Source organism: Podarcis melisellensis (genome assembly GCF_964234715.1).
Source record: "Podarcis melisellensis genome assembly, chromosome: 6".
NCBI lineage: Eukaryota > Metazoa > Chordata > Lepidosauria > Squamata > Lacertidae > Podarcis > Podarcis melisellensis.
The window spans coordinates 48,673,832-48,687,978 of record NC_138538.1 but is presented as its reverse complement, the minus strand read 5'-3'; the positions used below and the strand labels follow the sequence as shown (position 1 = coordinate 48,687,978).

Sequence of the window (14,147 nt, the reverse complement as noted above, 5' to 3'; positions counted from 1 at the left end):
CTGGAAGAAATATACAGGCAACAATCATTTTGCACACATTCAAAGCATGCATGACTGTGCATGCATGCATCACTATGACCCTGGAGGCGGCAGGAAAAGGAGGCAGAATAGGGCAAGGGCGGGGGCATAACAGGGCAGGCTTAGACGTGCTCTGCCATCGTGCGCAATGACCTAGAATGCAACCTCCACGCAAACTGGGGGTTGCCTATATATAAGTGCATATACTTATACATATTATTATGTTGTGTTATACATATATGTAAAAAATGTACATACTGATGATTGTAAGGAAAATACCCTCAAAGTGGTTTACAAACCCAGAAGTGTAGACGGTGGTAATTCAGAAGAAAGGCACACACAGCCTGCATTGCCCAGAGGCACTCTTGGTTAACGCGCTTTGGCTATTCTGGAGACAAGAAGCACTGAGCCCCAGCCATGCCCTTACCCTGGAGAAATGTGCAAAAGTTTCAGGCCTAAGTTGACTTACCTCCTGTCAGCATCAGGAAGGACATTTCAATCTGCTGACACTTTGGCAATAGCTTCATGAGGTCAAACTGGAATGGAATTTCATGTACCCGGGAGCCGCTTCCAGCACCACAAGCTACGGCAAAAAGTAGGAGTATAATCTCTGTCAAGCCACAGGAACAGCCCCATCTCAAAATGCCCAGAAAGCACATGCAAGAGAATCACCTTCGGCAGTAGTGGGCCTTGGATCACATGCTGGGAAGACCCAGTCCTTGTTCTGGCACAGCTGGCTGATATACTCAAAGGCAAGCATGGTATGGATGCACATTAGATCTCGAGGGTAAAGCTGGAAGAGGGATCTGAAGTAAGACGCAGGGCTTGGCAACACAAAGACTTTACCATTTCAGAAATACCACTCCGTTAAGACACAGAGATGCCAAGGATAAACTTGGACCAGGTATACAAATCTTGTCCATATATACTCCAATGGAAGTAAAATTCATGTTCAGATAATTATTTGATGAGAGGGGGGGAAAGCAACTCCTCTCCAAGGAGAAGCAAGTAGTGTCTTCACAACAAACAATAATGGTGGCTGGACAGATCTTCATGACAGAGACTCCTCACCTATAAAGCATCTGGACAGCCCCCCATTCTGGACCCCAAGACCAAAAGCCAGGAAATACCAGCTGTCAGTCATGGTCCCTGCAAGGTAATGGTCCCAGAGGTTGCCTTCCCTTTCCCTCACCACCAACGGAACGTACCGCTTTGGGAATTTTCTGGTAAGACAGGCCATGTAAGTGCCGCCAGCTGTCTGATGAACTATTCACACAGCCACTTTGTGGCTCCACCCAACACTCTGTAACAAGGTTCAGCTCCATGTCCACCTCAATAGCTTCCACCTCTGTATCGTTGTCATCATCTGTGGAGAAACTGGAGAGCAAGCAAAACATTGTGAGCATGGATTGAGCATCAGTGAGTGCTCCTCACACTTCCTTGGCTTCTGCTTATTATTTGCCTGAATTCCCAAAGTATTGAATTGTCCAGGGACTAGTCTTTCCCATCATCTGATGAGCATACCTGGCCAGGCCACTGCGCATAAGCAAAGTCAACATTTAGCCTGTCTTGTGACGCTACTAGCCACAATGGCTGTGATCTGCTTCCAGTGCCAGTCGTGGTATGTCACTGAGTACCAGTTGCAGAGAACCACAAGTGGGCTGAGCACTGCTGCCCTTGTGTGCCTTCCCATAGGCATCTGGTTGGTCACTGTAAGAACAGGATGGCTTTTGGCCTGATCCCTCACAGCTCTTACATTTTTAAGGGGCATAAATGGGTCTTGGGCCTTTGTAGAAAGGAAACTAGGCTGAACTAGGTTGTGCGGAGGGCTGACAAAGTTTTTCTTCCTAGGTAGCCGAAAGGGAGCTTTACACCCAGATGGAATAATCTTTAAAGTTAAGGATAGACGCATGGAGTCTACACTTCTCAGAATGCCTCATCAAGGTAAATGCCTCACAGGTTTCCCAGCTCTCTCTGGATCCTAGACTAAAGGTCTTTTATTTTGGGGGACCCCTGATCTTTAGGTCCAGTCATGACCGACTCTGGGGTTGCGGTGCTCATCTCGCTTTATTGGCCGAGGGAGCCGGCGTGCTGCTTCCAGGTCATGTGGCCAGCATGACTAAGCCGCTTCTGGCGAACCAGAGCAGCGTACGGAAACGCCATTTACCTTCCCGCCGGAGCAGTACCTATTTATCTACTTGCACTTTGACATGCTTTCGAACTGCTAGGTTGGAAGGAGCAGGGACCGAGCAACGGGAGCGCACCCCATTGCAGGGATTTGAACCGCCAACCTTCTGATTGGCAAGTCCTGGGCTCTGTGGTTTAACCCACATTGCCACCCGTGTCCCAGATCCTAGACTAGGCACCCACAAAAAGGAGGCCACTTCCACATTCTTTGGCTTGGCATCAGGGCCATGAAAACAAGTATGCCTTGAATATTTTTAAAGCCTACGTAGCCTTGGAGCGATGAGGTATTAATACAAGAAATACCACACCAAGGGAACACTCAGTGGTTTGGCACATCCGCTTTGTACTTGTTGTGCAGCTGTTATGCATTCCTCTTAGTCTGTTCAGCTGATTTCCACCCCCACATTTTTGCTGGACAACTATGGAGTGCTGTTCAAAGGGAAACTGAGGCAGGCTAATCAACTTCCAGTTACTTCCAGATTCTTTCCCCTGGTTCTTTACATGTACTTTGGAGAACTCTGGGTTCTGGACAAGCACTGTCAATAAAGGCCTTGGAAGAGCTGGCTTCCAGCCCAGATAGACTGGGGCAGTGTTCACACATACATACAGTACTTATTTTGGGGAGCACAATCTGGGGTGCCAGCAAGGCACTTAGCAGAGAAAGTCTTTGAGCTCGCACAACGTGATGATTGCAGCCTGTCTGGGTTGGAAGGACACCCAGGCCCTCCCAACCAGAAGCCCTCTTGTCGCTGTAAGCAGCGGCAGACCAGAAGCAAGGGGTAATGTTTGATATTTGGTAGTTTAATCCACAACCCCAACATTTCCTGGGGACCCTCCAGCTGCACCCAGAAGTCCCTGTTCCTGCAAGCTGCCTGTAGTGGCAGGACTTCTTCCATGACCCCAGGGTTGGCAATCCCTTACCCTCACCTGTCTTTGGTTGAAGTGGAATGTGGAGGGAACAGCACGTATTGGACAATGCAGCTGTGCTTCTCACTGCCGCTCTCTCTTGAGGAGTCACTCTGTGGAAGAACAATCTACGTGAGCCTATCCTGCTGCTGCATCACCTCTCTCCTAAGGCGCGTCTGAGGCTAGGAGAGAAGCAGCCAAGCAGTACAACTTGCCAACATCTGGCCCAGCCAGCACACACTCTGGGCTCAATGGTGTTTTTTTTGGTTTTGGCTTTCCATGGAGGAGGGGGCTAGACAGAACTGGGAGGATGTTCATCAGGCAAATCTTATCAGGAGAACTCCCTGCCCCTCCCTGGGCTGTAACATTGGGAAACTTCTCATTCCCTTCCTCAGAGGCCATGGGAAGAGCATCAGCCGGATGCCATTTCCACCTGCTGACCTTCTTTATTATGGGTGGACTAGCCTTTTGGGGGCTGAGGGCCATGGAATCATGTTTTTAATGACAAGTTTGGGGGGGGGCCTTCAAGCACCATGAAAATCTCTGGGGTGGGTGGGCCAGATGTGGCCTGCAGGTCACGGGGCAGCCACCCTTGTAAACAGGACCAACAGGAAAACTCCTGAGAGAATGGCACACAAAATAGGTTTCGACGTGTCATGGTCAGGGAGTTAACACAGGTGCATTAGGCCTGGCCACAGGTATCTCTGCATCCACCCCATGCCACCCACAGATTGAGATCAGCCCTTACTGGGATCACGATGATGTGGCAACACTGGAGGCAAGAGGAAGGGTATCAAACCAAAGGGGAAGAGCAAACCGTGTTTACCTTCATGGGCAACTCCAGCACCATACTGATAATTCCATCGCCACTGGACGCAAAATGAAAGCCCTCGGACAGACGAACCCTGCACATCCCAGAGGAAAACTATGGCAGGTTACCAGGTTCTTACAACACCCTCACCTGTGTATGCCTCACACTCCAACCCTTCGTAGTCTCTCTCAAAGTAATGCAACCCCCCCCCCCCATCATCAAGAGCTCAGTCACACCCATCTATCCGACACCGGCAGAAATAACCTAAGTAGGACAACTATCCTTCTCAGATTCAGGCTTTGCAATGAAATGGGCACTTACTCTGTGAGAGTGGACAGCAGTTGCGCCACGGCTGTGATGGGCACTGTGGGTACCAGCCCCGACTGCACACACCAGATCCAGCGCTGGTGGTAGAAGTAGCGAGACAAGGAAGCCAGGGTGGAGGAAGCTGTGCGGTTGGCCACCATGGTGAGAGGGCCGGACATGGGGGGATTCTCCAGAGGCAGGAGGCAGGGAACACGATAGTCAGAGGGCAACTTCTCATATCTAGGAAGTGGAGAGAGGAAGTGAACATGACTACAGCTGGGAGGCTGTCGCGTTCGTACTGGCCCCATGGAGAACACTTTTGAGACTTCAGTGAGTCATCTCTGCGCCTTCTCAGCCTGAAGTCCACCACACAAGCCCACCCCAGTGTGCAGAAAAAGAGGCTTGTGTACACAATGGCAAAGACATCACAAAAGAACACACCATGTATTAAGAGAATTTCCTGCAGGCAAAAAAAATCCATTTTAATTAAGGAATTTATGTAGGCTTATTGGAGGGGCATATAATCAGCAGTGCTTCTTAAATTCCACAAAGAATTGGAGTTTTTTTTAAAAGTAAAAACAAATTAAAAACCACAGATTGCATAACACAGGAGAGGGCAGGCATGGATAATAGGACTGTGGAACCTGTAGGAAAAGGATTGGCAAATATGGGAAAGCAGAAGTGGTGGTTTTTTTGAAGAAGGATTGAAAACAAGCCCAGAAGCCTAATCCGATGAGCCTTTCATGCTCAACTTCCATTAAACATTTCAGCTTTCCCACTAAAAATTAATTGTCTAGGGGCAAAAACATCTTTTTAAAGTGAAAAGATCCCCAGAATTACAAAGCATACTCTGCTTTGTTTACCACACCTGCCTGCAACCTTTACAGCCCCTAAGCAGGAAGGGTGTCAAATTCCCACAGCCCAAGCCGGTTAGTCGCCCTCTCTCATAATGTTAAAGAATCCAGGGCTCTCCACCAAGCCTGAAGGGCGAGAGATTCAGTACCTTTACAAACAACTGACAATTAAGTTACATAATCTGCTGCCACATAATGTGGGACTGGCCACAAAAATGGTTGGCTTCAAAAGACAATTAGATAAATTTATGGAGAATAACAGCTACAGTGGTGCCCCGCAAGACGAATGCCTCGCAAGACGGAAAACCCGCAAGACGAAAGGGTTTTCCGTTTGCGAGTTGCTTTGCAAGATGAATTTCCCTATGGGCTTGCTTCGCAAGAAGAAAGCCCATAGGGAAATCTCCGGGGACCTCTTTTAAATGCTGGCGGTGGGGAGCAAAGCCTTCCCCCCCCTCCAGCCTTCAGAAGAGGTCCAGGAAGGCCGGCGGGGGCCGAAAGGCTTTGCTCCCCACCACCAGCATTTTAAAAGCAGTCCGGGTTAGCAGGGAAGCGCTTCCCGCTATCCCGGACGGCTTTTGAAGGCAGGCGGGGGGGAGCAAAGACCTTCGCCCCCCGCCGGCCTTCAGAAGAGGTCCTGGACCCGCCAGCATTTTAAAAAACTCCGGGACAGCGGAGAAGTCCTCTGCTGTCCCGGGGTTTTTTAAAATGCTGGGGGTGGGAAGAAAAGCCCTTGTCCCCCCCCCAGCCTTCAGAAGAGGTCGGGGGACAGACCCCGGACCTGGTCTGAAGGCGGTTTCCATAGGAACGCATTGATTGATTTTCAATGCACTCCTATGGGAAACTGTGCTTCGCAAGATGAAAAACTCGCAAGACAAAAAAAACTTGCGGAACGAATTAATTTCGTCTTGCGAGGCACCACTGTATTTAGTATTAAACCACAGGATCAGAGGCAGCATGCCTCTGCATAGCAGCTGCTGGGCCACAACAGCAAGAGAGCACTGATGTCCTCATACCCTGCTTGTGCTTTTCCCTGTAGGCACTAGGCGGGTCCCTGTGGGAAATAGCTTGCTGACCTAGACCAACAAGTAGTTAACACGGTGTCCTCCAGAGGTTTTGGACTACAACTCCAATCACTCCTGACCATTGGGCATACTGACTGAAGGAAGGGGTGATGGGAGCTGTAGCCCCAAACACCAGGTTAGCTACCTCTGAAGGCTTTTGGGGTCCAGTCCAACTTCTGATACTTACAACCTGCACAGTGGCCAAATCATATGCCAAGGTCTGCCTGCTCCAGGCCTACTGAAGCTCTAAGGTACCGAATGTTCTGCATGTCCTGTCCCTGTTACCTAATCAGGAGCTTCTCCAGAGGCTTGTGCAGCACAATAAGGCAAGGCCTGTCCGAGAGGGTTGGCTGGGCCCCAGGCACAGGAGGAGATTTCGATGGGGAGCTGCTGCCCAGGGCTTTCCGCTTCACTTTTGGTGTTGCCTCTTTGCTCTGGACTCTGTGGGGGAAGCGCAGCTGAAGGATACGATCTCTTAATTCTTCTACTATCTGTTGGGAGAGAAGTAGATGGGCACAAACACTGGAGCAGAACGTTTGCCTGCCCCTTACATATGAACAGCTGCTGTTGTGGAACCTGAATCCCTCATAGCTCCTTGGACCCTGCTGTTCTCTCTGTAGAAGCTGCAACTCTGGCTTCAAAATCCCCCAGGTGTACTGGTCTGTCTTTGTCAGCAATGTTACCTGATGTCCCAAAAACTAAGACATCAGCCCCACGAGGGAATTCCCCATGGAAGCCTCCTTACTTAAAGCAGTCCAGAAAGAGACTACAGCCTGCCTTGTAGATGTCCATCAAGACCTGGATCAGTTCCAGAAATACCATATGCCTAGGCAATTTTAGACAAGTTTGCTGCATTACTGGAGGAGAGTGGGAGGGATGGGCCCTCCAGCTAGCTTTGCCCACCAATATTATTTAGGCCTAGAAACAAGGCTTCTAGTCTATGAAGCCCAAGGAGGACTTCAGATGCTGTTGAATGTACAGGAGAACATATTGCTGAAGGCTTTACTTCCCCCCAAAATACCCACTGAACCGATTCTTGCTGTGTAAATGCAGTTTTGCTAAATGCTTACTATGACCTGAGGAAATCCAGTACTCACTTTGTTCCTGATCTTAGCAAGCGTCCCAATGGGGAACCCCAGACGAAGGACCATGCAGGGAGCTTTGGAAATGATCCGCACCACATAGAATGAAAAGGGAGGCTGATCCTCAGAACTGCAGAATGGAGAACGACAAACAGCAGGTGGAATGAGCATCAACACAAGCACTGACAACTTTTTCTACCTTAGCCCCCAATCTAAGGTGCGGACCTTATACAACATCTCATCCCCAGCTGCCCCACCCCTTTATTAAGTGCCTTACCTGCGCATGAGCTTGACGTAGGAGTAGCCTTCCACAAGCACAAAGCTACTCCAGTCACGCAGCAAGGAAGTCAGCGCCGAGTGCGAGATGCGGCACTGAATAGTGCTGTAGCGGCCATTGTTGCCAGGGGTGTGCAAATGCTTTGGGACTGGCCTGGGAAGTACATCAAAGGGTTACTACTCATGGTCCAGGATAGACTGCTGGTTCCTCATCCTTCTACTCTTGGGCAAAACACACATGTGAGAGCTCTCCCTCAGCCATTTCGATGCCATCAGTAAGAACAAGCAAAACCACAGGCTAAGCCACTTAGCAAGATTTGCACTGTGGCTGGGGTACTTCAGCTATCTCTATGCATGCTCCCCCAACCAAGAGACACACAGCAACCCAGCGTGCACATACATGTCATGCTCCAAGAGGATTACGATGCGGTGCATGTGCAGCCACCTCTGCCAGAAGTTGGCATCCATAGACAGAATGGGCTTCCAATAGGCTGCAAACTGCGAGTGGCAGGAGTCCGAGCTGCTGTGCTGCAACGACAATACCTACAAGAGAGGGAAATAGTACTCTGTTGGTGCCTTTGCCTTTGGTTCTACGGTGGAGTGCAGCACATTCTGCCCCCCCCCCCAAAGCCGTCATGCTAGGTGGTTAAGCACAAGGTTGGTCAAATTATGCCATTCCCCTGAAACAGTTCAAAATCATCTTCATCAGAAGTTACAGACACCAAGGACAAACTCACAAATTGCTGCCATCACTGTGCCTGGGTGCCATAATGAAACTACCTCCCTCTCCTCCCCACAAATCTGCCCTAAGGGTTCCTCCAACTCTCTGGAGCAGATTTGAGGAGGGCACAGGGCATATGTGCAGAGAGGAGAGGGGGAAGCCACATTCAGTTAACTGTAATCCTTGTGCTGATGGAAATAGTTAGTAGAATACCACCCAAAATTTTCTGCTGAGAGAATATGTAGCACCCCATTTGTTTTTAATCAGCAATGAAAAGAGCAGCTCTGAGTGTTCACCTAAGACAGACCCCATGAGGGCCTGACATTATATATGCAATGGTCAAAATGAAGTGCAACAAGCTAGATTGTCAATGCATGGTGCAGAAAACGAGTGTACTTAATGAAAATGCTACATATAAACAGAACAATAAGTGCTAAGAATGGGCTGTGAGGTAAAACCTATAGGGGAAGCTGGAAGAGAGGGCATGTGGAGACAGATGGCTAGCATTAATATGAAAGATGAACAATGGCTCAGAAACTCAAGACAGCTGCCTTGACGCCTCAAGAAGATCAAATAAAGATTAGCTTGCACTGCTTAATCAGGACGCCTTTACTCGTCTGTGGTCTTGGCATTCTGACTGAACTTGTTTTTGGCCATTACATTGGAGCAGATCAAAAGGGGCTTGTGCCTCAGAGGCAGATGTCTGACCTGATCTATGGGGTTCTTAATTTGACAGAGATTAGGCAACACCAAGAGACATAGGTGGTGTTAGTCTCCTAAATTGTGTTCAAGGAAATGGACAGGATATAGTAGCCCTTTCAGCTGACTCAGTTAACTTTGGAACTCTGTTTTTGAATCACAAGTGGCAATGAGGGGAAGCAGCCTGGATTCTCCTTTCTTCTACCTCTGCAGAGCCACTCGACAGGAATGCCCCCTTTCGCCCTTGCTGTTTATGGTTATGGAAACTCCGACTAATTTTAACATGCAACAATAACAAGGTGGAAGGCCTAGGTGTAAATGGCAAAGAGCATGTACTCAGCCTGTTTGCTGACAATAGCCTCATTTTTTCTGAAAAATCCCATCAAAGTCTGACCTGAGATCCAAACAGTCTTGGACCCCCTTCACTCTGCAACTGGTCTTGAAGTGAACTGTGGTAAGTATGTTATGTTATGTATAGGCATACCGCTAGCTGATCAACTACAAAGCACTTGCAGTTTTACTTTGCAGCTCAGGTGCCTAAAGTATCTGGGGACAGTGATCATCTAACTGCTTCAGCAACTCAAAAGGAAAAATTATTACTCACTAGTGAAAGGTGTCAAAACCGACTTACACAGATGGAGCTCTCAATCTCACCTAGTTAGAGAGAATCTCAGCGGTAAAAGCATCTTTGTTACCTCGATTCTTGTTCTTATTCCACATGCTCCCCCCATCTGGTTGGATGATGGAGTGATTAGACAATGGCAAAAGTTGCTTAATGGCTTCATTAAGGGAAGGCAGAGGCCCCTCGTGAGCAAAATCATTACGTATCAAACAAGGAATGGGGTGGAAGGGAGATCCCAAACCTTCAGTTTTATTATGAATCATGCCAGCTCCGATGTAGGAGTGCAAATATCCAGAGTGTGGGGTCAGGTGGGATTACCATGAGGAATTATAACAAATACAGAATAAGCCATCTGTGTCAGCAATGAAAGCATTGCGTTGACTGGGTTTAAACTATTTTGATATGATTGATTCTTGATCAATCCACACCTCTGCATCCCTGTTCCATTTCTCTTTCTTCACAAGTCACGTACACAGCCCAGTTGCTTCACCAGGCAGGCTCCTGGGTCATCAAAGACAATGGGCAGCTTCTTTGATGTAGCTTTTCTGGTATGTTAATCTTAGGATGTTAATCTTAGGGCTAGGAAACAGATCTCACATAAAGGTGATAATGATTGCTGTCCTCCTGGCCATCCTTCTTATCATGTATAATGCTTGTTGTTGCCAAATATTCTCCTTTGTAGTTCTGTTCTTTGTCCACCCCATAAATATGTGTGCTTAATTAGTTTTGGTAGTTTAACTTTGTTCCCACATGGGGTTTGTGGAAACGCTCAGAAGAAATCTGATTGGTTCTTACAAACACTCTGTAAGAAGCACTTTTGTTAATAAAACGACCTAGGCCAGGGGCTGGAAGGAGAGAGAGACAGAGACTATTATATGCACCCTTCCCAGAGTCGTGCTGGTTCAAGCCTCTGTGTGTATTCTTATTAATCAGAGTTCAATCCTTCCCTTACTTTGTGAACGCCTCACTCCGACAATTATCTTATTTAGTAAATGACAATCTGGATGTAGCATTGGTTCTGACTGAAATTCATCCAGATTGCCCCAAGGGCAGAGCGATACCCTTCCCAAAAACTGTCCTTGGCAAAGATGAAAGCAATAGCCAATCCATTGAGTGACCCTGAAAATGTGGCAGAAATGGGCTTTGTTTTTGACCCCCGCTCCACCCATTTACCTTTGTTACCCCTACGCGTTTCACCTGTTTTTCAGATAAAGCTAAACCAATTCAAAGGATGGGACGATAAAGGTCTGTATAGAGCAGCTGTTCTTTTCACCAAAGATCAAACATTAAATGGGAAGTAGCTTTGCACCATGCTGGGACATCTTAGTTACAACTGAAATCAACTTCTCCGAGGTCCATATCTCGGTATGATGTTAAAGTGCTGAGGGGAAGTCCCTAGAGGTCTGACATTATTTGAAAATTACTGCCTTAATGATGGCCAAGACATCAAGTGTTTGATATCCGTGTTGTATACAGGATTTTGCTTCCCAAGTTCTGTGGCACGACTAAGGGCCTATGCAGAGCTTGGGAGGTGGATCCAACATCAAGGGAAATGTTTGGAATGCTGTGTGATCAAAGACAACACTGAAGTTTGTGTCTGCAAAGTTAAGAGAGACCACACTGGAGCTAATATACAGGTGGACGTTATCCTGGTTAAACTGGGTTGCATGAATAACACTGTGTCTGTGCTGTACTGGGAAGGGATGCAGTAAAACTGGCGCCATGTTTCATTTGTGGTGACCTTGATCTGTGGTACTACTCCAAGAAATCACGGATATTCTTAACCAGAGTTTTTCCTGACCCAGGACTTGCCCTTATTTCAGTTTTCTCTTTCACTATGCAAGGCTGGTAGGCAAAGGTATGCTTAATTGCATTAGCTGAAAAATTGACACAATGTCATTGTGTGTTGTGAGGCAAAATAAAGAGAGATAATTTTATATGTGCATGGGGTCTGTTTTTGCATTATCTGGTGAGTCAAGGTGTATCTGCAAGACCCCAGATCTTCACAAAACTTTTTGGTTAGACCTATTACTCAGACATCTGTTCTTTGGGGGTTTGACAAATGTGTTGCACTGAGAGTTCTTACACAGATCTGCATTCCTCTATATTACACATTTATTTTGCAGTTAGAAGTGATTGTGCATGCTAGGTTGAAGCTCTGGTTTCCTTATATGTTTTTACAATTTTTTACCTTTTATTTGTATGCAATTGATCTGGGCTTACTGTATAAAAAATTAAGAAAATGAGCATTTAAAAACAAAGAAACAGAAATTAGCTGCAAAGTTATTGCAAATAATAAGGTTAAAAGGATTGTGAGGAATAGGGTTTATCTTTTGGAATTTTCCCTATTGCAGTAGCCAAATACAAAGGCTACACAGAACAGCACATCAAGCAGCACAGTAAAGGACAGGCAAACAAGAACTGTATTATTTACCTAGTCAACTGATGGTTTCCAGAATATTTGTTTGGTATTTGAATTCAGATTAGATACTCCTGCTGCAAGGTTTCGATGGATTAACCTACGCCTGCAACTGTCATTTTAATAAAGTCTACTGCAGGGGTCGGCAAGCTTTTCTTGCCTCGGGCCTGGTGACAATCGCACAGCGGGCCAAAAGGCAGGGGAGCATGTGCCTGTATGTGTGCAGACAGGCTATTTCCGGTGCACATCCGGGTCAGAGGAGCACTGGAAATAGCATTTGTGCATGTGTAGGAGGCCCCTGTGCATGCCCACAAGCTGTTTCCGGTGCTCCTCCGACCCGGAAGTGGGTCCCCAAACCGTGCAGGTAAGAGCGGGGGGGGGGGGGGTCGCCGCGGACTGGATAAACGAGGGTTTCAGGCCCCCAGGCCAGATGTTGGTGACCCCTGGTCTACTGCTTGCGAAGTGCTGTTGCATAAGAAGCAATGACTCTATATAGTCAAGAACCTACAAACACACACACATCATCTTTAATTGATGGTCTTAAAAAATACACATCTATACAGGTGGACTTGGGATAACTCAGAAGGGAATACCTAAGAAACTGTATGACTAGACACAGTAGAACTGAACGGGTTCATGCAGTACCCTACCAAAGAGATACAACATAATTGAAATATAAAGCTGCAGAATATCATCCACCCCTGAAAGTAGGATGAACAAAATACCCATACTTCCCTCTCCCCCTCGACATGCAAATCAGCATAAGGCAGTCAACTCTAAGAGCTCGGCAGGCAGGCAGGCAGGCAGCTAAATTAGATATAAGAGCTGTGCCTCTATTATCTCAGTCAAGGATCAGAGACAGCAAACAACATACCGGTGTTGTGGATCCTGGAGGAATGTAGAAGAGAGGCACTCCATTTCTAGTGCTTTCAGGGATTGTGAAGTGTTCTGGCACACTGTCAAACGACTGTAGGTGAACCAGCATCTGATCTGTTTGGTTGATGCTGAAAAGACAACATAACCCCTACCAGTGACATTACACCAGTGCATTGTCAATGCTGATCTACCAGAGACAATTACCGTCTCCTATTAATACTTTCCTTACAAGCAGTGATAACTCTTTTGCTCATGTAATGAAATTGTCTTCTGTGCCCAGCCACTGTCCAGCACCAGAGATGGAAAACAATATGTTTAAGAGCAGCAGTAGAAGCACTGCTTCTTAAGAGTGAATACACAGCTTCAAAGAAGAAGAAGATACATACTGCCCATGATGCCTTTGGGAAGGAAATATGGAGAGCCACCACCCCAGTAATAGGGCAGGCGCTAGCAGACTTACCTTTGCAAAGTGTTCCAGAAGCGGCGTATCACAGTTGTGCGGTACAGGCTGGTGATAGGTTTCCGCATGGTGCAGCTGATGTCGTGCAAAATGTCATAGCTGCCCTCCATAGTCACTTCCACCCATGTACTACGTTTAGAAGGGTCCAAGGGCCATGGGGCCACTGCCAAGTATTCAATTCTCATATTGTGCTTCCACAACAGGACTAACTTCACTTCTAGATGAGTGCCACCTATATGCATGCAGTAAGATTGTGAGAACGGGTTATAGTCAGCGTCCCATCTTGCCCCCACCCCCACTGCACTACGCCTTGAGATGGATGTGCATGCATCATTTCTCAAAGAGGCACAGATTCAGGACCTTTAACAGAGCCAACTAAGATCAGGAACACACAATTAAAGTGCTTTTCTGTGAAAGATAACATGGTCAATAATTTTACTTGGCTCATTCACCCCAGATGATAGCAACTATCTCGTTTTTAGACCCCATGGGCCACGGACCACATAGGGAGAGTATAATATTTATTATTTCAACAGACTAACAATCCCAGTGCATTTGAGACAAATTGCATGTTTCTGAATCTAACACAGAAACATCCACTTATCTGCTGTGCATGCTTGAATTTCTTATTCATGCAGCTACATTTGGCAGCAAGTATTCCCTTGAAGAATACTTGGCCTCACAGCACAAAATGTGCTGGGACTCTGGAAAAAGAAGTTTCTATGCACTGCGTGGCCTCTGTTGCATCAGGTTTCTGGTCTCTTTTCTAGCTTTCTACTTTTTTTCACATACTAACAGCCAAAAAAGCTCCATTGTGTCCATATACATAATATATTAGTCAAAATATGG

General features: G+C 47.0%; 1 protein-coding gene across 5 annotated transcripts in view; it reads right to left on the bottom strand.

The window, feature by feature from the left end:
• Positions 1–14,147, bottom strand: part of SZT2 (SZT2 subunit of KICSTOR complex) — an 83,246-nt gene that overhangs the window by 45,888 nt on the left and 23,211 nt on the right. For all 5 annotated transcript variants that reach the window (XM_081916173.1, XM_081916177.1, XM_081916175.1 and 2 more), the window contains exons 10-21: positions 13,299–13,530; positions 12,837–12,966; positions 7,902–8,044; positions 7,503–7,655; positions 7,241–7,355; positions 6,429–6,634; positions 4,244–4,468; positions 3,938–4,016; positions 3,133–3,224; positions 1,227–1,395; positions 691–811; positions 488–601 (exon numbers count right to left, since the gene is read on the bottom strand). In XM_081916173.1, the coding sequence (XP_081772299.1) occupies positions 488–601; positions 691–811; positions 1,227–1,395; positions 3,133–3,224; positions 3,938–4,016; positions 4,244–4,468; positions 6,429–6,634; positions 7,241–7,355; positions 7,503–7,655; positions 7,902–8,044; positions 12,837–12,966; positions 13,299–13,530 (1,779 nt within the window). The remainder of the gene's footprint in view (positions 1–487; positions 602–690; positions 812–1,226; positions 1,396–3,132; positions 3,225–3,937; positions 4,017–4,243; positions 4,469–6,428; positions 6,635–7,240; positions 7,356–7,502; positions 7,656–7,901; positions 8,045–12,836; positions 12,967–13,298; positions 13,531–14,147) is intronic.